Raw genomic sequence first — 22,462 nt, 5'->3', positions numbered from 1 at the left:
AAGCAACAGCCAGACAGACACTCGACAAGGATGCTTTCGGCCGATCCTGAATTGAGCAGGGGGTTGGACTAGATGGCCTCTGTGGTACATTTCCAACTGAGACGCAGTTTGGTGCAGTGGTTAAGGTGTGCCGACTCTTATCTGGGAGAACCGGGTTTGATTTCCCACTCCTCCCCATACACTTGCTGGGTCAGCCACAAGTTCTCTTGAGGTTGTTCTGCTCAAGAGCAGTTTCTGTCAGAGCTCTCTCAGCCCCAGCTTCCTCATGTTGTGGGGAGCGGAAGGGAAAGGAGATTGTAAGCCGCTCTGATACTTCTTTGGCTAGCAAAGGGCAGGGTATAAATCCAATCTTTTCTTCTTCTGTGATTCTATGATTCTGTGGAGGAAGGGACTCTTTGTCCAGAAATTAATTCCCGATTTTCTCCCACACAGCTTCACCTGGTCCGCTGCAAGAACCGACAGGAATGTCATTTCGGTCCTCTCCGGTCAGGTGGTGGAGACCTTTGACAAGCAGTTCCAAGAATTGTACCTTCTCTCTCGAGGAGTCAGCTTGAAGTCCATCCCCATGGATGAGGAGCCAGAACCCGAACCCGTGATCGTGCCTTCAGTTATTCCTGTGACCCCAGCCAACGCCATAGTGAAGAAAATGGTCAACCCCAAATATGCCCTGGTGAAGGCAAAAAGTGTCGAGCAGATCGCCAATGGGAATCACGCAAGCAGTGACCAGAAACTCACTGACCAACAGAGGACAGAAGCTAAGGGGAAGGCCATTCCGGAAGGACGGGTATCCGAACGGCCGAGCGGCTTCACGGAGACAGCGTCTCCTATCCACCCAGGGCTCCTGAACCTGGAGAAAGCCAATATGTTTGATTACCTGCCCACTTGGGTCGAGCCTGACCCGGAACCAGGAAGCGAGATATTGGGTTACATCAACATTATTGACCCCAAGATCAAAAACATTCAGCTCTCCCAAATGAACCGCATCAAAGTGTGTGATATCTCCCAAGCCAAGGCACAGCACAGACAGATGATCAAACAGAAAATGCAAAACAGTAAAAAAAATCAGAGCAACCAGGAGGCCCCTGCCTCCCCCTGCCATCTCAATAACGCTTCTTCCTCCGCCCAAATTCCAGAGGCCCTTAACCCTACAGAACACATTGAAGAAGCCCCTAACCCTACAGGACACATTGAAGAAGCCCCTAACCCTACAGGACACATCCAACAGACCCCTAACCCTAAGGGACAAATCCAGGAGGTCCCTAACACTACAAGACACAACCAGAAAACCCCTAACCCTTTGGGACACAAACAGGAGGCCTCTAATCCTATGGGATGCATCCAGGATACCCCTAATGCTACAGGACACAACCAAGAGACCCTTAACACTACGGGACACAACCAGAAAACCCCTAACCCTGTGGGACACAGCCAGGAGGCCCCTAACACTACGGAACGCAATCAGCAGGCCCCTAATGCTACGGGACAAATCCAGAAGACCCCTAACTCTAGCCCAACCAAGAGGACTCACAGGAAACCCAAAACTGGAGGTACCTTTGCCAGTTTGGCCTTTAGTGAGCATTTGAAGCAACCCCCATGGACAAAAGCTCAAAAGCCAGCAGCGGACAATGGTGTCACTCCTCCAGTCCCCAAACCAAGGACTGTCCACGTGACAGATTTTATCTCCCAGAAAAGTGTACCTGTCGAGTGTGGAGCTGCCATAGCAGAAAGCACTCAACTGCAGCATTTGAAGACAGACAATGCCAGTCCAAAGCACAAGGAAAGCCCCACGAAGGCTGAAGATAGGGGGAGCCACTGCAAGCTGACGAGGGAGGAGGCTGTGTCTCAAAAAGCTGCCACCTGCCCCATGAATGGGGTACAAGGGGGTGAGGCAGAAGAGGAGGAGGAAGAGGCCTACCTAACGTTCAGCGACCAGGGGAGTTTGTCTGGCAGTTCGGCCACCCACAGCCGCCACCACTCCAACACATCCTCCATCTCAGACGAGTACTTTGAGGTGAGAGACCGCTTTGGGCCCCTGCGCCGGACCAACTCTGACCTCCTCCCCAACGGAGGAGAGCACAGCCCTCACGAACACCCCGGCTTGCGAAGAAAGCTAAGCGAGCCACAAGTGAGCCGGGGCACTTTTGTGAGTCCCTTGGGCAGCCCCCAACCGCTGTTGAGCGTGGGTTTGGAAGAGGCGAGAAGGCAGAGGAGGCAAAACAACAGCACAGAAGAGATTAGGTGTGTTTGGGGAAGGGGCCGTAGCCCACATGCTTTACCAGATGGCTACATTACCTGTCCGAGCAATGCTCCACAGGTAGGATTATCTGTTGTAACTTTCTACGCATAATTTTTTTTTTTGTACGTACCTGCGAACATTCTGAAATAGTTCCATGAGACGAACTACAGTATTAGCACTCTGTTTTATTAACATATCAGAATATAATAGGTATAAGACACAGAGTGATTCATGCAACTGAGGTAGTTATCACTTGATAGCAGCGTCATGGTTTATCCCCAGGGGAATTATCTCCAGAAATGCATTGGGTAACAGGAAGCGTGAACTTGCACATATCCTGAAAAACCACAAAGATAAACAGTGTGGATTCCCACACAGCGGGGAAACTGGCAGTTATCATTTGAGGCTAATATGTGTCTCACTCAAGCTTGAAAACAAGCTTGGTTGTCCACATGTGTTTACATTAAAGGCCGATTCATTGCATGAATGGCTGTTACAAAGCCCTCACATGAACTTTTGAACAAACACAGGCTTTCTGTGCTTGGAATTTAATTCCAAGGTGTGGGAGAGTCAATTTAGAGCGGAACCCGGCATGCAGGGAAAGGGGACTTGAGCTTTCTTCTCCTGCACTATTTTTCCACTCTGAAAGGAACCTCCAGGGAGTTACCATTTGCCCTGTCAAGGAAATTTAAAATGTAGCTGTCAGTACAGGGCAGTTTCCCCAAACTCATCTGGTAAGCACACAAAACAGAGCCTTTTCGGGGCAGCCCCATGGTTACGGAACAGCCTCCCCAGGGCCAGTATGCCTGGCCCCCTCACTCTTGACTTTTCAGAAGGCAGTTAAAGAAAGCTTTATATAGGACTGCATTTGACGAATTCAGTTTTTATTTATTGGAGATTTTAAGTTGTGGTCTTCTGTGCGTTTTTAATCATTGTCATTTTATTTGTATTGTAAGCCGCTTTGAGTCCTGCAGGGTAGAAAGGCGGCTAACAGATGTTTTAAATAAAATAAATAAGAGGGATCCCTTAGCACTCCGCATTTACTTCAGGCTGCAATCGTATAAGCAAACCAGCGAACAAACCAACTTGAGGGATCCCCTTGGGATAACGTAAATGAGGTCTGAACGAGAAGCCCAGTTAGCCCATAGGATGAAGGCAGGGTCTGGATGCCAGAAGAAGGGTCCTAGGCTGTGAATCATCCGGAAGAAGTTCTGAGCCTCTTCTAGTCAAAAGACACGGCCCTTTCCCTTGCTGAGTTCCCCTCTTCTCTCACAGGGAAGATGACAATTTAATTGCTCGAGTCAAAGGACCAGAGGGCAAAGATGTCTGTCATTTCCCAAATTCACTTCACACCTCTGGCAGCCAAAAACCCGTCAGGCCTCCTCTTTCCCTCAAAAGTCTCACATTCTGTTGCCCGAACATTGCCAAACACCCCTGTCCTGCAGCATAGCCCCAAGGCGTCCCCTAGATTTATCCCTCCATGGCCCCAAGTCAAAAAGGCAGCCAATTTCGAGGGGGAATTGATTGGGGGTTAAGGGATCCAGGAAAAAACCTCAGAGAGGCTCATTCAATGGCGTGGAATTATTGTCGTCGCAAAGCCGAGGCGTGGCACAGTCTACGAACGGAAACACACCCCGTTCGGAGGTAGTCGCCGGAATCCTTTTCAAGCGCGTGCGTCATTACTCAAGAGCCAGCCAGGGGATCATGTTGTCAAACAGGAAGGATGGCGTCTGTTTGTCAATACCGCAGCAACCAATTCATCTGGTTGTATGTTTTAAGTCCAATTGAAGCTGGGGCCCGTAAGCCCCATAGGGTTAACAGGTCCAATTCAAGAAATATCTGGGGACTTTGGGGGTGGAGCCAGGAGATTTTGGGGGTGGAGCCAGGAGCAAGGTTGTGATCAGCATCACTGAACTCCAAAGGGAGTTCTGGCCGTCACATTTCAAGGGACGGCGCGCCTTTTAAATGCCTTCCCTCCACTGGAAATAATGAAGGATAGGGACACCTTCTTTTGAGGCTCACAGAATAGGACCCCCTGGTCCAATCCTTTTGAAACTTGGAGGGCATTTTGGGGAGTGACACTGAATGCTATGCTGAAACTCTGGTGCCTCTACCTCAAAAAACACCCCCCCTCCAGAGTCCCAGATACCAAGAGATTAATTCTCCATTATACCCTATGGGAATCGGTCTCCATAGGGAATCATGGAATGCCCAGCAGACAATCCACCACCACCCTGGCTTTCTGATGGCCCTGAAGTGGGTGGAGGGCCTCCAAACCGGAGGATCCCCTGCCCCCACCTGGGGATTGGCAACCCTAGTTTAGCGCCAGCCATTCCAGCCATAGGCTGCAGTCTTCGTAACACCGCAGCATTGCAAACACAAAGAAACCAATCGACCTGAGCCCCAAACATTGCTTGCCTGCTCCGTACCACCTAAGAAGTTTTCAAGTTGCCTTCACGTGGTGGAGTTTTGCAAGACCGGGCGTGCCGAGGGCTTTGAGGCTCTTGACGCCGCAGCTGCGGAGTCAGTGTGTCTTCCTTTTCTGGGTCAGGCTGTTGCTGGAGACCTTTCAAGAAGCTGCACGGTGCATTCCCATGAGGTGCCCGTCCGTTAAAACCACCGCCGGTGAAAAACCTAGCCAGTGCATTTTCTTTCATGCAAAATAAGGTCCGTGTCTTTAGAGCAATTCTGTGTCCCTGTGGTCCAATACAGGGCCAGCCCCTAGACTGTCCGGCACATTGTCAAGGCTAACTTCTAGTGTCCCGCCCCCCCCCCCCGCACGGATAACGTCACTGTGTCACATGGGGGTGCCCAACTTGTTAGCCAAATTCGGCGCCCCAAGAAGGCCAGCGCCCTAGACAATCACCTAGTTCGCCTAGTGGCAGGGCGCAGGATTTTCGTTCTGCCTCTCACTCCATCTTGTCCATACAGACTTTCCCAGTTAATCAGTTACCCAGCAGGATACCTTGTATGAAGGGCTCCGTTAGCGTGCATTGGACAAACGTCTTGGGAAGTGGCAAGTTATTGGTGGAATGCAAGGTCAAGTCATAGCCAACTTACGGCAGCCCCAGTCAGTCAGTCACTTTATCTACGGTCACAGACCAACTTCTTGACCATTAGAGCGGTTCCTCAGTGGAACAGGCTTCCTCGGGAGGTGGTGGGCTCTCCTTCCTCGGAGGTTTTTCAACAGAGGCTAGATGGCCATCTGACAGCAATGAGGATCCTGTGAATTTAGGGGGAGGTGTCTGTGAGTTTAGAGTGGTTCCTCAGTGGAACAGGCTTCCTCCTCGGGAGGTGGTGGGCTCTCCTTCCTTGGAGGTTTTTAAGCAGAGGCTAGATGGCCATCTGACAGCAATGAGGATCCTGTGAATTTAGGGGGAGGGATTTGTGAGTTTAGAGCGGTTCCTCAGTGGAACAGGCTTCCTCCTCGGGAGGTGGTGGGCTCTCCTTCCTTGGAGGTTTTTAAGCAGAGGCTAGATGGCCATCTGACAGCAATGAGGATCCTGTGAATTTAGGAGGAGGGATTTGTGAGTTTAGAGCGGTTCCTCAGTGGAACAGGCTTCCTCCTTGGGAGGTGGAGGGCTCTCCTTCCTTGGAGGTTTTTAAACAGAGGCTGGATGCCCCTCTGACAGCAATGTTGATCCTGTGAATTTAGGGGGGAGGTGTTTGTGAATTTCTTGCATTGTGCAGGGGGTTGGACTAGATGACCCTGGGGGTCCCTTCCAACTCTTATGATTCTAATGCCATCCAATCCACCCACCCTCAAAGCAGCCATTTCCTCCCTGAGAACTGATTGCTGTTGTCTGGGGATCAGGTGTAATTCTAAGATGTAATTCTAATAGATGTTATTTAACATCTATATGCGCCCCCTTGCCCAGATTGCCCGAAGGTATGGGCTGGGGTGTCACCAGTATGCTGATGACACCCAGCTCTATCTGCTGATGGACGGCCAACCGGTCTGCGCCCTGGACAATCTGGATCGGGCACTACAGGCCGTGGCTGAGTGGCTCAGACTGAGCGGACTGAGACTAAATCCTGCGAAGACAGAGGTCCTTTGCTTGGGTCGTCGGGGACCGGGGGGGGGGGAATCCCCCTACCAGTTTTTGACGGTGCGCCGCTGATGGCGGCGGACAGGGTCAAGAGCCTGGGGGTACTATTGGAGCCTTCTTTAAAGATGGAGGCTCAGATAGCAGCCACTGCCAAGTCCGCGTTTTTTCATATTAGGCGGGCAAGGCAGTTGGCCCCCTTCCTGGAGCGCGACGACCTAGCAACAGTGATCCATGCTACGGTCACCTCGAGGTTGGACTACTGCAATGCCCTCTACATGGGGCTGCCCTTGTCCCGAACTCGGAAACTGCAGCTGGTGCAGAATGCCGCGGCCCGGCTGTTATTGGGTCTCCCAAAGTGGGGACACATTCGGCCGGGTCTTCGGACCCTGCACTGGCTTCCAGTGATGTACTGAGTTCGGTACAAGGTGCTGGTCATTACCTTTAAAGCCCTATATGGCCTGGGACCTGCCTACCTGAAGGACCGTCTCTCCCCACATGTTCCCCAGAGAGTGCTGAGATCGGGAACCCAAAATCTTCTCGCTATCCCTGGGCCAAAAGAAGCCCGCTTAAAATCCACTAGAGACAGGGCCTTCTCTGTTATGGCCCCTACATGGTGGAATCAGCTGCCGGAGGACGTGAGGGCCCTGCGGGACCTTGTTCAGTTCCGCAGGACCTGTAAGACGACCCTCTTCCGGCTAGCTTACACCTAGCTGCGACGAGAAACTCAATGTAGCTTTGCCAAACTCCTGTTCACATAGTTTTGGAATGTTTAATGGTTTTAAGGTTTTAACTGTTCTAAATGTTTTAATTGTTTATATATTCAAATATTTGTTTAATTTTATGTTTGACTAGCTGTTGGGAGCCGCCCTGAGCCACTTGTGGGGAGGGCGGGATACAAATCATAAATAAATAAAATAAAAATAAATAAATAAGAGATCTCCAGCCACTGCCTGGAGGCTGGCAACCCTAGGGCCTCCTCTTTCAGAAGGTGGGCAAATGTCAGAGACGAGGCTTTTTGTCAGTTGTGGCATCAAAGGCTTTTGGAATTCCTTGCCATGGGAATCTACTTGCCTTTGTCGTCTTTTCCATTTTTAACAAATAACCCCAAAGCCTTTTAACCGATGTTGTTTATTCCACTTCCATTAGCACTTTACATGTGTTTTCATTCTGCCTTTTAACCAGCAGTATTTCCCGGGTTTACCGCTATTTACTTTATTCTATTTATCACCCTTTGTGACATTGCTAGTCGATTCTGGCTTGGCTCTTCAAGCTACAGTTGCATGACTGACGTTATTCCAGAGGTTGTTAGCGCGCAGCCGCTTTCACGCCTGTTGTTTTAGCTGATTGTTTTTATCATCTGAACTGTTTTTTTGAAGTTGCCTCGGAAATATTATTATTTTAACGGGAAGCGTGGAGTGGAAACGTTTCCAATAAATCAATAAAATCATGCAATTCTCAGACTGTCTCCGGAACTGCTAAGAAAACGTTAACTTGCGCCAAAAAGGTTTATTCCTCCTGCAGTTATGAGCTGTGTGTATTCTGCTCTCGTGTCGCACAAAAGAAGAAATTCACACATTATTCTTTTCTGGTTCAAGACATCAGGTTTCTAGCCCTTATTGACTGCCAAGGTTAGGCTCAAAGCTCAGGGGCAACATGTAATGACATGGGGGGGGGGGCACATAGACAGGAGTAATCAGGGTCACCCATAAGGTATACCTTTGTCCCCCCCCCCTCCATCTACTCAAATAACGATACAAACAGGGCTTTTTTTTGTAGCAAGAACTCCTTTGAATATTAGGCTACACCACCCTGATGTAGCCAATCCCGCAAGAGCTTACAGGGCTCTTAGTATGGGGCCTTCTGTAAACTCTTGGAGGATTGGCTACATCAGAGGTGTGTGGCCTAATATGCAAAGGAGTTCCTGCTACCAAAAAAAGCCCTTGATGCAAATAATTGATAAGAAGGATATAGACAAGTTGGAATGTGTCCAGAGGAGGGCAATGAAGATGGTGAGGGGTCTGGAGACCAAGTCGTACAAGGAAAGATTGAAGGAGCTGGGCATGTTTAGCCTGGAGAGGAGATGACTGAGAGGTGATATAATCACCATCTTCAAGTACTTGAAGGGCTGTTATATAAACGAAGGTGTGGAGTTGTTTTCTGCGGCCCCAGAAGGTAGGACCATAACCAGTGGGTTGAAATTAAATCAGAAGGGTTTCCAGCTCAACATTAGGAAGAACTTCTTGACCGTTAGAGGGGTTCCTCAGTGGAACAGGCTTTCTCGGGAGGTAGTGGGCTCTCCTTCCTTGGAGGTTTTTAAACAGAGGCTAGATGGCCAGCTGACAGCAATGAAGATCCTGTAAATTTGAAAGTAAAGTTAGTCCCCAGTCGTTTCCGACTCTGAGGTGACATCACATCATGATGTTTTCATGGCAGACTTTTTTCTGGGTGGTTTACCATTGCCTGTGAATTTAGGGGAAGGTATTTGTGAAGTTCCTGCATTGTGCAGGGGGTTGGACTAGATGACCCTGGAGGTCCCTTCCAGCTCCGGAATTCTATGGTTCTATGACTTTTTAACATAGTATTATACCATTTACTTTCTCCCCAGCAGAAGACTCTTAGTTTCTTAAACAGCACAAACAGCCTAAACATATATCGGCCTTATGAACAGGACTGCAAACCATTCGTTAATTCATGAGCGATTAATCCGATCCAGTCAGCAAATTAAGAAGCTTTCAACAAAATTAGAACAAATTTTGAGTCCAATGGCACCTTTAAGACCGACAAAGTTTTATTCAAGGTGTGAGCTTTCGTGTGCATGCGCACTTCCTCATACACACTGGAACGGAGGTTAACAGTTCATATATAGAGACAGACACCTCTACATAATTAGTTCAGACCAACACGGCTGCCGTCCTCGATCTTTCAATAAAACTGTTGGTTTTGATAGTTCGCAAGCAGCCATGACAGTTTCTGAAAGAGAATTCTTCCTGTCTCGCTGAGGAGGGAACCGCCTCTCCTAAGACGGTAACTTCCATGTAAACACAACGAAAGAATGCCCGTTTCTGCAGAATTATTGTTCCACTCGTGAATCAGCAAAAACCCACATAATGATTAAGCCTGACTTCTCAGTAACTCAGCAATTTGCTCAGACCGCAGGCTAAGCCCATGTTCAGAAGCCTTGGTATGGAAAGCATTTCCCCTACCACCGCCTGGGCTGCTACTTAAATCCACCTGCTCGTTTCCAGCAACGCAGTCGGCAGGGCAGGGCACACCCGAAACGAGACGGCTGAGCAGATACGACGGGGAAGGTCTGAGATGCTCAAGATGAAGCCGGATAGAATTACAGGAAAAAACTTTGTTATCCAGCACTCAGTTATCCAGAACATTCCATTAAACAGCACTGCCTAGATGGCCGGCCTGTTCTTCCAGCCACCGTGCCCTTGAGCCTTGGGGTGTGGGTATTCTAAGAAAATAAGAATATAAGAGAAGCCATGTTGGATCAGGCCAATGGCTCATCCAGTCTGACACTTTGAGCGTTTTCCCACATAGCTTACCTTGGAGCGACGCCCCTCTTCACCGCGCAGCGTCTGCGCGGATTTCGCACCAACTGCTCCGCAGAACCAGGAAGAGCCGCAGCTTCTGCGTCGCAGATGTAAACTGGTTTTTAGCGGTTTACATCTGCGACGCAAAAGCCGCGGCTCTTCCTGGTTCTGTGAAGCAGTTGGTGCGAAATCCGTGCAGACGCTGCGCGGTGAAGAGGCACGTCGCTCCGAGGTAAGCTATGTGGGAAAACGCCCTCTGTGTCACACAGTGGCCAAAAAAAAAAACCCAAGTGCCATCAGGAGGTCCACCAGTGGGGCCAGGACACTAGAAGCTCTCCTACTGTTGCCCCCCAAGCACCAAGAATACAGAGCATCACTGCCCCAGACAGAGAGTTCCATCTGTACTTTGTGGTTAATAGCTACTGATGGACCCCTGCTCCAGATGCTTATCCAATCCCCTCTAGAAGCTGACTATGCTTGCAGCCGCCGCCACCTCCTGTGGCAGTGAATTCCACGTGTTAGATCACCCTTTGGGTGAAGGAGGACTTCCTTTTATCCGTTCTAACGCGACTGCTCAGCAATTTCATCGAATGTCCACAAGTTCTTGTATTGTGATTATGTCACTGGCCCAGAATCACCTAGTAAGCTTTCCATGAAGCTCAAGTATTTATTTATTGAATTCATTTATTAACACCCCCCCCCCCATTTCTCCCAAATGGAGACCCCCAAATAGCTTACGTCGTTCTGCTCTCCCCTGTTTTATCTTCACAGCACTACTGTGAGGTAGGTTAGACCGAGAGTGTCTGACTGGTCTAAGGCCACCCAGCAAGATTCCACGGCACGAGCGGAGATTTGAATCTGGTTCTCCCAGGTCCAGTGTTCCCCCTAAGCTGAGTTAGCGTGAGCTAGCTCACAGATTTTTACCCTCCAGCTCACACATTTTTGTCTTCGCTCAGGAAGGACGACCCAAGAACACACTAATTTAGGCAGTGGCTTGCAACTTTAGTACCACCAGCTCACAACTTTAATGTCAGTAGCTCACAAAGTAGAATTTTTGCTCACAAGACTCTGCAGCTTAGAGGGAACACTGTGCCAGGTCCTAGCCTGATGGTCTCAACCAGGGGTGGAATTCTAGTGGGAGCTGCTTTGCATATTAGGCCACACACCCCTGATGTAGCCAATCCTCCATGAGCTTACAAGGCTCCTTTTTTGTAAGCTCTTGAAGGATTGGCTACATCAAGGGTGTGTGGCCTAATATGCAAAGGAGCTCCCGTTAGAATTCCACCCCGGTCTTAACTACGACACCACACTGGCTCTCATTCCCCTTGAGTGCTGGACGACAAAGCTTTTACTGCATCAGACAAGACTGCATCAGCTAAGACTTTGTAATCTATTGACTGAACAGAGGATGAAACCGCAAGGGAAAAGATAGTTTGTAGTGGAAGCATCCAACAACTTTAAAAGCCACACCAGAAAGGGACAGTTTGCAAACCCCCCAGATGACTGAAAACAACCTCCTGTTACTGCTGAACTTCCAGCTCACTGTCTTCTCTAAAAGAAGAGACCGTACAATAGTCAAAGAGAATTCCCAGAGTCTTCATTCTGGAGTTACCTGGATACAGGATCCGGCTGATCATCCCGGGGATGATGATGACGATCAAAGGCAGCATTTTTAAATAGCTGGCAAGGATGGAGGCGCCCTTGGCGTGGTTCAGGTCTCTTGCGGACAGAGATCTTTGAACAATCACCTGCAGGAAAAAAAAGAGGGTCAGAAATCTAGTTTGGGGTTACTTGTCAAGCATCGATATTTCAAAATAATCAAGCTTTTGTTTTAAATCAAAGATTTGTTTTATTGAAACTCAATGACTTGCTCCAAGGACCGATACCTCGGAAGTAATACAGGTTACACTGTTGCATAGCATCTTAAAGGATACTTCAAAGACAGAGTTACAGATAACTTCAAAAAGAATAACACAAAGATGCAAATTGCATTGAAGGTTCAAAGGCTAGTTACTAATATCTCTGTGGTGACTAAGGAATGTGAACATCTCCGTTTCTCACACGTTCTCTGCTAGCTGATAAGACAAGGCTGTGAGAATCTGGGGGAGAGGCACTTTACATTGCTAATACAAGGTTACCCTACACATCCTGAAGCAAAGAGAGATTTATTATGTATTGCTAGAGAGAAGTGAGAAAAAGGGGGGGGGGGGGTTGTAAGAAGGAGAAGAAAGGAAACGCATGGATGACCCAGCACTTAGAAATAGCATGCTTGACATAACTTCCACCCAGAATTCACACCTGGCCTTGATAGTAGCTGCCTTTTTGTTTGCATTCTCAAAGGTGATGCACAAAAAAATCTGTAATTTTCTTTTCTTTTTAATATGAACCCCAATTTTCTCTGCAAGGGAGAAATCCCTCCCTCAAGTGTCTAACGACATTCTCTCTCACAAAGTAGCAGACCTACATATAGAGAGAGTGAGGAGTGAATTAGTATGCAAAATAGTGAAAACGCTTTCAGCAGATGAAAAGAATGACAAGGTTAACCCATACTTCAGAGCAGTGTTCTTTCTAAGCTGAGTTAGTGTGATCTAGCTCACACCTTTTTAGTCTCTGACTCATACATTTTTGTCTTAGCTCAGGAAAAATGGACCCAGAGCACAATAATTCATGCAGTAGCTCACAATTTTATTGCCAGTAGCTCACAATTTTATTCCAGTAGCCCACGAAGTAGAATTTTTGCTCACAAGACTCCACAGCTTAGAGGGAAAACTGCTCGAGAGGTATATATCCAACTGTATCCTAATGCATTTCTGTATCAGTAATTGAACAGAGTAGACTCCAGCTTCATTCTGTAGGCAAATGTTATTTTAACCCATGCTTTAGAGGAGACCAATGAAACATTACAACAGAGTCTAATTTATTACTCTTCACAATTAAGAAACCGAATAATACTGACACCAAGGGATCCTTTTGGCCAGGGATTCTGGAGGGGTTTTGCCATCTTCTGCGTATGGAGCCTGCAGGGGTCCCGGGTGGGGGGGATGTTGTGGGGAGGTATTTGTGAATTTTCCTGCATTGTGGTTGGACTACATGACCTTCGAGGTCCCTTCCAACTCTTATGATTTAAAGGTTGACCGCTCCTAGGAGGTGTTATTGAGTCACCATGGGATAACAACACACGGTAGAATGATGTTTTCCCAAGTATATTTCATAGCAAACCAAACAAACACAACTTCTTGTAGCCAGGATATGGCAGCCTGCATAGCGCCGCACACAACAGTGAGAAAGCCACCCGTCAGCAGTATGTACTTGCGGACGGGCGTGGGACTGGCAAAGCGATTCTTCCTTGGCAGGTCCCTCTTTTCATCTGTGAAATGGTAGAGGGCGTGTCGCTCTTTGTCTCTGAGGTGGCTGCAGGCAAAGCGACGTGGCTCCCAACCCCATCCGCTCCACCTCCCCAGCGCCCTGAATCCTCTGCAGAATCCAGAACAGCAGCAGAGCACCTGACAGAACCTGGGGCTGAAATACGGAAAGTGTTTGCCGTACCGAGCACCACGTGGGCTCAAAGTTCTATCATGAGCAAGGGTGCCAACTCTAGACCCCTCCTCCAGCCTCTGAGCCAGTGGTGCTCAAAAGGGGGCCTGGATCCTGTGTTGCAGAAAGTGGCACAAAGCACTACTTCGAAAGCAGCCTTTTTCTCTCCCCCCCCCCACCGTAAGAACATAAGAGAAGCCATGTTGGATCAGGCCAGTGGCCCACCCAGTCCAACACTCTGTGTCACAGAAGAACATAAGAGAAGCCATGTTGGATGAGGCCAATGGCCCATCCAGTCCAACACCCTGTGTCACTGAAGAACATAAGAGAAGCCATGTTGGATCAGGCCAGTGGCCCACCCAGTCCAACACTCTGTGTCACACAGTGGTCAAAAAACTCAGGCGCCAACAGGAGGTCCACCAGTGGGGCCAGGACACTAGAAGCCCTCCCACTGTTGCCCCCCCCCCAAGCACCAAGAAGACAGATCATCACTGCCCCATGTTGGATCAGGCCAGTGGTCCATCCAGTCCAACACTGTGACACACAGTGACCAAAAAACCCAGGTGACATCAAGAGATCCATCAGTGGGACCAGGACACTAGAAGCCCTCCCACTGTGCCCCCCCCCCTCAAAAGCACCAAGAAGACAAAGCATTACTGCCCCAGACATAAGAAGCCCTGTTGGATTAGGGCAGTGGCCCATCTAGTCTAGCACTCTGTGTCACCAAGTGGCCAAAACCCAGGTGCCATCAGGAGGTCCACGAGTGGGACTAGGACACTAGAAGCCCTCCCACTGTTGCCCCCCCCCAAGCACCAAGAATACAGAGCATCACTGCCCCAGACATAAGAGAAGCCATGTTGGATCAAATCAATGGCCCATCCAGGCCAACACTCTGTGTCACACAGTGGCCAAAAAACCCCAGGCACCATCAGGAGGTCCACCAGTGGGGCTAGGACACCAGAAGCCCTCCCACTCTGCCCCCCAGACACCAAGAATACAGAGCATCACTGCCCCAGACAGAGAGTTCCTTCTCTATCTTGTGGCTGAGCCACTGATGGACCTCTGCTCCAGATATTTATCCAAGCCCCTCTTGAAACCATCTATGCTTGCAGCCGCCACCACCTCCTGTGGCAGCGAGTCCCACAGGTTCCACTTGGAGGGCCTGGGGATGCCTGGAGATTTGGTTTCAGTGCCTCTGGAGGGAGATTTTGGGGAGGGATTTCATCTCTGCAGCATACTGTTGTGTCTGCCCTACTGTTTTCTCCAGGGGAACTGAACTCTGCAGCGGAAACCATTTGTAATTCTGGGAGATCTCCAGGCCCTTCCTAGAAGGTCAGACAAACCGGAAACCACAGCGTAGAGATTAGTGAAATAGACAGAGCGCTGTGAAACTTGCACGCTTGAAATAAAAATGCTCCACACACTTTTCTTGTGCCTTACTTATTATAACAAAATCTATACGACTGTAACGCGAGTTCAATGTCCACAAAATGAAATAATACTTCAGTTGAGATCCAATACTGGATGCTGCAATTATCAGGTCCCAACTCCTGCTGTCTTTACATCCCTCTTGCTGGGAGACCCAGGTTGAATCGAAAGGCTTGAATAAGTCCTGAGCTAGCAGTCCTCTATTCAACAGGTGTGGCTACCTCAGGATTTATTCAAGGCTTTCGGTACAACCTGTGTCTTCCAGCAAGAGGGATGTAAAGACAGCAGGAGTCGGGACATCGTGTCACACCCCCTGATGCAGCCAATGAACATATGAACCTATGAAGCTGCCTTCTACTGAATCAGACCCCCCCCCTTGGTCCATCAAAGTCAGTATTGTCTTCTCAGACTGGCAGCGGCTCTCCAGGGTCTCAAGCTGAGGTTTTTCATGCCTATTTGCCTGGACCCTTTTTTGGAGATGCCAGGGATTGAACCTGGGACCTTCTGCTTACCAAGCAGATGCTCTACCACTGAGCCACCGTCCCTCTCCTCCACGAGCTTACAGGGCTCTTCGTACAGGGCCTACTGTAAGTTCTCGGGGGATTGGCTACATCAGGGGGGTGGGACCTAATATGCAAAGGAGTTCCTGCTACAAAAAAAAGCCCTACCCAGAATAAAACCTTGTTGGTCTCAAAGACGCCGCTGGACTCAAACGTTCCGATCCTACGCCGACAGTCTAACCACTGTCCCACGCTGGCTTAGGCTGTCTGTGAGCCACACCACTGAGGCACACTCGGAATGCCACCATCTCCAAAGCCACACCAAGTCATCTTTAAAGCCAACTATCCTACGTGTTACTCACGGGATAGACCACATTTCACAGATGAGGAAAACTGAGCTCAACAGTCTCCGGGCCTTCTGAAGCCCTCCCACTGTTGTCCTCCCCCCAAACACCAAGAATATAGAGTATCACTGCCTCAGACATAAGAACCTAAGAGAAGCCATGTTGGATCAGGCCAATGGCCCATCCAGTCCAACACTGTGTCACACAGTGGCCAAAAAACCAGGTGTCATCAGGAGGTCAATCAGTGGGGCCAGGACACTAGAAGCCCTCCCACTCTTGCTCCCTGCCCCAAGCACCAAGAATACAGAACATCACTGCCCCAGACAAAAGAACATAAGAGAAGCCATGTTGGATCAGGCCAATGGCCCCTCCAGTCCAACACTCTGTGTCACATAAGAACATAAGAGAAGCCATGTTGGATCAGGCCAGTGGCCCATCCAGTCCAACACTCTGTGTCACATAAGAACATAAGAGAAGCCATGTTGGATCAGGCCAATGGCCCATCCAGTCCAACACTCTGTGTCACATAAGAACCTAAGAGAAGCCCTGTTGGATCAGGCCACTGGCCCCTCCAGTCCAACACTCTGTGTCACAGAAGAACATAAGAGAAGCCATGTTGGATCAGGCCAATGGCCCCTCCAGTCCAACACTCTGTGTCACAGAAGAACCTAAGAGAAGCCATGTTGGATCAGGCCAATGGCCCCTCCAGTCCAACACTCTGTGTCACACAGTGGCCAAAAAAACCAGGTGCCATCAGGAGGTCCATCAGTGGGGCCAGGACACAAGAAGCCTTCCCAGTCTCCGGGACTTCTGAAGTCCTGTTCCTCCCACCCCAGCGAGTTCAAGAGCTGCCTGGCATAAACACGCATGATGTTCCCGTCATCCCCGTGACTCAAAGGAAATGTGATTCACGCACATTTAGGACATGCACAGACACTGCCGGCCCAATCTTGAGTCTTTCCAAGGAAGAGTAGATAAGCCCTGGTGACAAATGGCACGAACCCGACACCCACAGGAGAAATGCAGGCAAGCGCTGGCATTTGGTAGATGCCAGGCCAAGATACAGCCAAGCAGGGTGAGGAAGGCATACACATCTCCCATGGGACTGACCACTAATGCCCCTAACAATATTGTAATGTGTGTGTGGTGGCCTAATATTGTACTGCATACAATTCTGGTCACCGCACCTCAAAAAGGATATTGTAGCATTGGAAAAAGTGCAGAAAAGGGCAACTAGAATGATTCAAGGTTTGGAACACTTTCCCTATGAAGAAAGGTTAAAACACTTGGGGCTCCTTAGCTTGGAGAAATGTCGACCGTGGGGTGACATGATAGAGGTTTACAAGATTATGCATGGGAGAGAGAAGGTAGAGAAAGAAGGACTTTTCTCCCTTTCTCACAATACAAGAACTCGTGGGCATTCGATGAAATTGCTGAGCAGTCGGGTTAGAACGGATAAAAGGAAGTCCTTCTTCACCCAAAGGGTGATCTAACACGTGGAATTCACTGCCACAGGAGGTGGTGGCGGCTACAAGCATAGCCAGCTTCAAGAGCGGCATCTGGATCAGGGCGGCTCGGCGGTGCTGATGCTGTTAGACCTGTCGGCAGCGTTCGATACGGTCGACCATCGGCTTCTGGCGTGCCGCCTTGCCGACGCGGGGATTCAGGGGCTGGCCTTGCAATGGCTTTCCTCTTTCCTTGACGGTCGGGGACAAAGGGTGGCGATTGGGGAAGAATTGTCCCGGAGACACACGCTTGATTGCGGAGTGCCTCAAGGGGCGGTACTTTCCCCAATGCTATTTAACATCTATATGCGCCCCCTTGCCCAGATTGCCCGAAGGTATGGGCTGGGCTGTCATCAGTATGCTGAGGACACCCAGCTCTATCTGCTCATGGACGGCCGGCCTGCCTGCGCCCCAGAAAACCTGGACTGGGCAGTGGAGGCTAGGTGGCTTAGGTTGAGCGGGCTGAAGCTGAATCCAGCGAAGACAGAGGTCCTTTGCTTGGGTCGTTGTGGCCCGGGAAGGGAAATCCCCCTGCCAGTTTTTGACGGCGCGCCGTTGATAGCGGCGAGCAGGGTCAAAAGTTTGGGGGTACTATTGGATCCTTCACTGACAATGGAGGCTCAGATAGCAGCCACTGCCAAGTCCGCATTTTTTCACCTTAGGCGGGCGAAGCAGCTGGCCCCCTTCCTGGAACGCGACGACCTAGCAACAGTGATACATGCTACGGTCACCTCGAGGTTGGACTACTGTAATGCCCTCTACATGGGGCTACCCCTGTGCCGGACCCGGAAATTGCAGTTAGTGCAGAATGCCGCTGCTCAGCTGCTATTAGGGCTCCCAAGATGGGAGCACATTCGGTCGGGGCTTCGGGATCTGCACTGGCTGCCAATAACATTCCGGGTCCAGTACAAGGTGTTGGTCATTACCTTTAAAGCCCTATATGGCCTAGGACCTGCCTACCTTAGGGACCGTCTCTCCCAACACGTTCCCCAGAGAGTACTACGATCGGGTTCACAAAACCTGTTAGTAATCCCCGGGCCAAAGGAGGCCCGTTTAAAATCCACCAGGGATCGGGCCTTCTCGTTAACGGCACCTTACTGGTGGAACCAGCTGCCGGAAGAGGTGCGGGCCCTGCGGGACCTAGGGCAGTTCCGCAGGGCCTGTAAGACAGCCCTCTTCCGGCAGGCCTATAACATCTAACGGACAATGAGAATATCTTCTGGATGGAACAAAAATGCATTTACAGACCGCTGGCTTCTATTTTTACTTTCTGTCTGGTTTTAACTTTATTATGTAATTGTTTTTATGCTGATTTTATATGAATTTATAATGTTGTAAGCCGCCCTGAGCCACTTCGGTGGGAAGGGCGGGATATAAGTCTAAATATAAATAAATAAATAAGAGGGGATTGGCTCAACATCTGGAGCAGAGGTCCATCAGTGGCTGTTAGCCACAGTGTATTGTTGGAACTCTCCGTCTGGGGCAAGGGATGTTCAGGATTCTTGGTGCTTTGGGGGGTAGCACAGTGGGAAGACTTCGTGTCTTGGCCTGACTGATGGACCTCCTGATGGCACCTGGGTTTTTTGGCCACTGTGTGACACAGAGTGTTGGACTGGATGGGTCATTGCCCTGATCCAACATGGCTTCTATTATGGTCTTATGTCTGGGGCAGTGATGCTCTGTCTTCTTGATGCTTGGGGGGTGCAAGAGTGGGAGGGCTTCTAGTGTCCTGGCCCCACTGATGGACCGCCTGATGGCACCTGGGTTTTTTGGCCACTGTGTGACACAGAGTGCTGGACTGGATGGGTCATTGCCCTGATCCAACATGGCTTCTATTATGGTCTTATGTCTGGGGCAGTGATGCTCTGTCTTCTTGATGCTTGGGGGTGCAAGAGTGGGAGGGCTTCTAGTGTCCTGGCCCCACTGATGGACCTCCTGATGATACCTGGTTTTTTGGCCACTATGTGACACAGTGTTGGACTGGATGGGCCATTGGCCTGATCCAACATGGCTTCTCTTAGGTTCTTATGTCTGAGGCAGTGATACTCTATATTCTTGGTGTTTGGGGGGAGGATAACAGTGGGAGGGCTTCTAGTGTCCTGGCCCCACTGGTGGACCTCCTGGTGGCACCTGGGGTTTTTTGGCACCTGTGTGACACAGAGTGCTGGACTGGATGGGCCATTGGCCTGATCCAACATGGCTTCTCTTATGTACCACAAAGGGGTGCACAACAGCACCTCTAGAAGTGCATGAAATGGTACCACTGGTGTTCATGACTCACAACTGACTTTGACTTGATGCATCCTGACTTGCCAGCATGACGCAGCGATTGGAGCACTGGGCTAGGATCCAGGAGACCTGAGTTCAAATCCCCGCTCTGCCATGGAAGCTGGCTGGGTGAACTCACGCCCGCCACACGCTCGCAGCGTGACCGACCTCACAGGGCTCTTGTGAGGACACAGTGGAGGAAAGGAGAATGTCATAAAACCACTTTGGATCAGCAATGGGGGGGAGCAGAGTACAAATCAGGTTTCCCCAACAGGGCACCTCCCAAGGCTTTTTTTTAGAAAGTGGGTGGGGTCAGATGGGCCTTGCAAGGCTTCCGATTGGCCACTGGAGATTTCATTGGGTGTGCAGATATTTTTAAATGTTGCCTGGGCAACAGCTGCCAACACTTCATTGTGTGGCTGATGGTCAGCTGCGGCAGCCATTTTGTTGCTGGGTGCACTGCTTACAGCAGCCATTTTGTGGCAGTGCCCCCCCCTCCCCCGCCGTGTCAGAATTCCAAATGTGTTTGCGGGCGCAAAAAATTTGGGGACCCCTGTATAAAATAAATAAATAAATAAATAAAACCTTAAAGAACGCGCACACACGTATGTTTCTTTTGTCTCCTATAAGTGGCAGAATCTTCCTTTTTATAATACAAAAATCGAAAAGTGAAAATCCAGGAAGGGGCCCTAGAAAACGGCTGAGGGAACCTCACCCTTGTGGGCACAAGCGGAATCCCGTTACTCCCTATCAGTGGCTCTCTCTCCCTCACACACACAAAAATTCCTCAGACACACACAAAATTATTCAATTCTCTTACAGCTAGGGTTGCCAGCCTCCAGGTGGGGCCTGGAGATCTCCCACTTTCACAACTGATCTCCAGCTGGCAGAGATCAACTCCCCTGGAGAAAACGGCTACTTTGGAGGGTGGACTCTAGGGCATTGCACTATGCTGGCGGCCCTCCTCTCCCCAAACCCCACCCTCTCCCAGCTCCACCCCCAAAGTCTCCAGGTATTTTCCAGCACAGACCTGGCAACCCCATATACAGCCCTCCTGTTTCCCTAACTGAGACCCCAAAGTGTCTTCGGTTGCCCTTTCCTCCACTTCCTCCTGTGAGGTAGGCAGGGCTGAGACCGAGGTACTGTCCCAACATCACCCAGAAACCTCCCATGGCAGAGTGGAGATTCGAACCCAGGTCCCTGAGATCTTAGTCTTATAATCGATAGACCATGCTGGCTGTCATGATAAAGCCAGTAGAACTGTTGCACCAGAGTGTGTGGCGGGGAAGGGAGTTTTCTGGCCACGACCAGGTTTTCCTGGTCTTCTCTTTCGGATCCTGTTTGCGGATCAGGTGTGGCGCCCGAATAGTTCTGCCTTACTGTCTAAATATTTGCTGTGTTGTTTGGCTGTTTCAACACGCAGAAAGGCTCTCTGGCTCAAACACTCCTGCATTGGAAGCGACGATTCCTATCACGGGGTCCCTGACTAGTTGGTAACCCGGGGGCTCCAAGGGCGGCGCCAACACCTTTCTTGGGGCCTGCTGAGTGTTTTTAGAAAGTGGAGCTTTTGCCCAGGAGGGCTTTTGATCGGTCAGTGGAAATTTGCTTGGCCATGAAGGGGTTTTTTTTTTAAAAAAATGTTATTTTGGCAGCACAAGGACTGTGCGACAGAAGGTCGATTCCGTGGAAGACGAGGGTTGCTACGCAGAGGCAGGCAACGGAAAGCCATTTGCCTCTTGCCTTGACCAAGATGGCCTGGGCTAGCCCAAACTTGTCAGATCCCAGAAGCTATGCAGGGTCAGTCCTGCTTAGTACTTGGATGGGAAACCACCAAGGACGTCCAGGGTTGCTACGCGGAGGCAGGCAATGGCAAGCCATCCCTGGCCTGACTCGGATTGCTCAATCTTGTTAGATCTCAGAAGCTAAGCAGGGTGAGCCCTAGTTGGAACTTGGATGGGAGACCACCAAGGAAGTTCAGGGTTGCTACGCAGAGGCAGGCAACGGCAAGCCATCTCTGACCTAACTCGGATTGCTCAATCTTGTTAGATCTCAGAAGCTAAGCAGGGTGAGCCCTAGTTGGAACTTGGATGGGAGACCACCAAGGAAGTTCAGGGTTGCTACGCAGAGGCAGGCAATGGCAAGCCATCTCTGACCTGACTCGGATTGCTCAATCTTGTTAGATCTCAGAAGCGAAGCAGGGTGAGCCCTAGTTGGAACTTGGATGGGAGACCACCAAGGAAGTTCAGGGTTGCTACGCAGAGGCAGGCAACGGCAAGCCATCTCTGACCTAACTCGGATTGCTCAATCTTGTTAGATCTCAGAAGCGAAGCAGGGTGAGCCCTAGTTGGAACTTGGATGGGAGACCACCAAGGAAGTTCAGGGTTGCTACGCAGAGGCAGGCAACGGCAAGCCATCTCTGACCTGACTTGGATAGCTCAAGCTTGTTAGATCTCAGAAGCTAAGCAGGGTGAGCCCTAGTTAGAACTTGGATGGGAGACCATTATGAAAGTCCAGGGTTGCTACGCAGAGGCAGGCAACGGCAAGCCATCTCTGACCTGACTCGGATAGCTCAAGCTTGTTAGATCTCAGAAGCTAAGCAGGGTGAGCCCTAGTTAGAACTTGGATGGGAGACCACTATGAAAGTCCAGGGTTGCTACGCAGAGGCAGGCAACGGCAAGCCATCTCTAACCTGACTCGGATAGCTCAATCTTGTTAGATCTCAGAACCTAAGCCGATTCAGTCCTGGTTAGCACTTGGGTGGGAGACCACCAAGGAAGTCCAGGTTGCTACGCAGAGGCAGGCAACAGCAAACCACCCCCTTTGATGTCCCTTGCCCTGACCTGCGAGGCCCTGGCTAACCTTCTCTCATCAGATCTATTCAGGGTTCATATTTGGATGGAAGGCCACCAAGAAAGTCCAGGGCTGCCCAGCAGAAGCAAGTAATGGCGTACCACCACCAAACATCCCTCGCCTCGGAAACCGTACAGGATCTCCCTAAGCCAGACGCAACTCGGCAGCCGTTTCCACCACGTGCTTGCGGATACGTAGTGACCACG

General features: G+C 50.0%; 2 protein-coding genes across 4 annotated transcripts in view; one reads left to right on the top strand and one right to left on the bottom strand.

Annotated features, from left to right (window-relative positions):
* SLC5A10 (solute carrier family 5 member 10) overlaps positions 1 to 22,462 on the bottom strand; it is a 185,964-nt gene that overhangs the window by 106,907 nt on the left and 56,595 nt on the right. The window contains exon 9 of the mRNA XM_060260687.1: positions 11,440 to 11,575. Coding sequence (XP_060116670.1) covers positions 11,440 to 11,575 — 136 coding nt within the window. The remainder of the gene's footprint in view (positions 1 to 11,439; positions 11,576 to 22,462) is intronic.
* The window catches only part of FAM83G (family with sequence similarity 83 member G), a 76,589-nt gene that overhangs the window by 50,931 nt on the left and 3,196 nt on the right, over positions 1 to 22,462 (top strand). The window contains exons 4-5 of one of the 3 annotated variants that reach the window (XM_060260684.1): positions 433 to 1,255; positions 1,376 to 2,314. In XM_060260684.1, the coding sequence (XP_060116667.1) occupies positions 433 to 1,255; positions 1,376 to 2,314 (1,762 nt within the window). Of the gene's footprint in view, positions 1 to 432; positions 2,315 to 22,462 lie in introns of all 3 variants that reach the window. The other 2 variants (XM_060260685.1, XM_060260683.1) reach the window with 2 other exon arrangements.

Source organism: Heteronotia binoei, chromosome 20, assembly GCF_032191835.1.
Source record: "Heteronotia binoei isolate CCM8104 ecotype False Entrance Well chromosome 20, APGP_CSIRO_Hbin_v1, whole genome shotgun sequence".
Classification (NCBI taxonomy): Eukaryota; Metazoa; Chordata; class Lepidosauria; order Squamata; family Gekkonidae; genus Heteronotia; species Heteronotia binoei.
The sequence above is the reverse complement of the archived record's forward strand: the minus strand, read 5'-3'. Positions and strand labels throughout refer to the sequence as shown.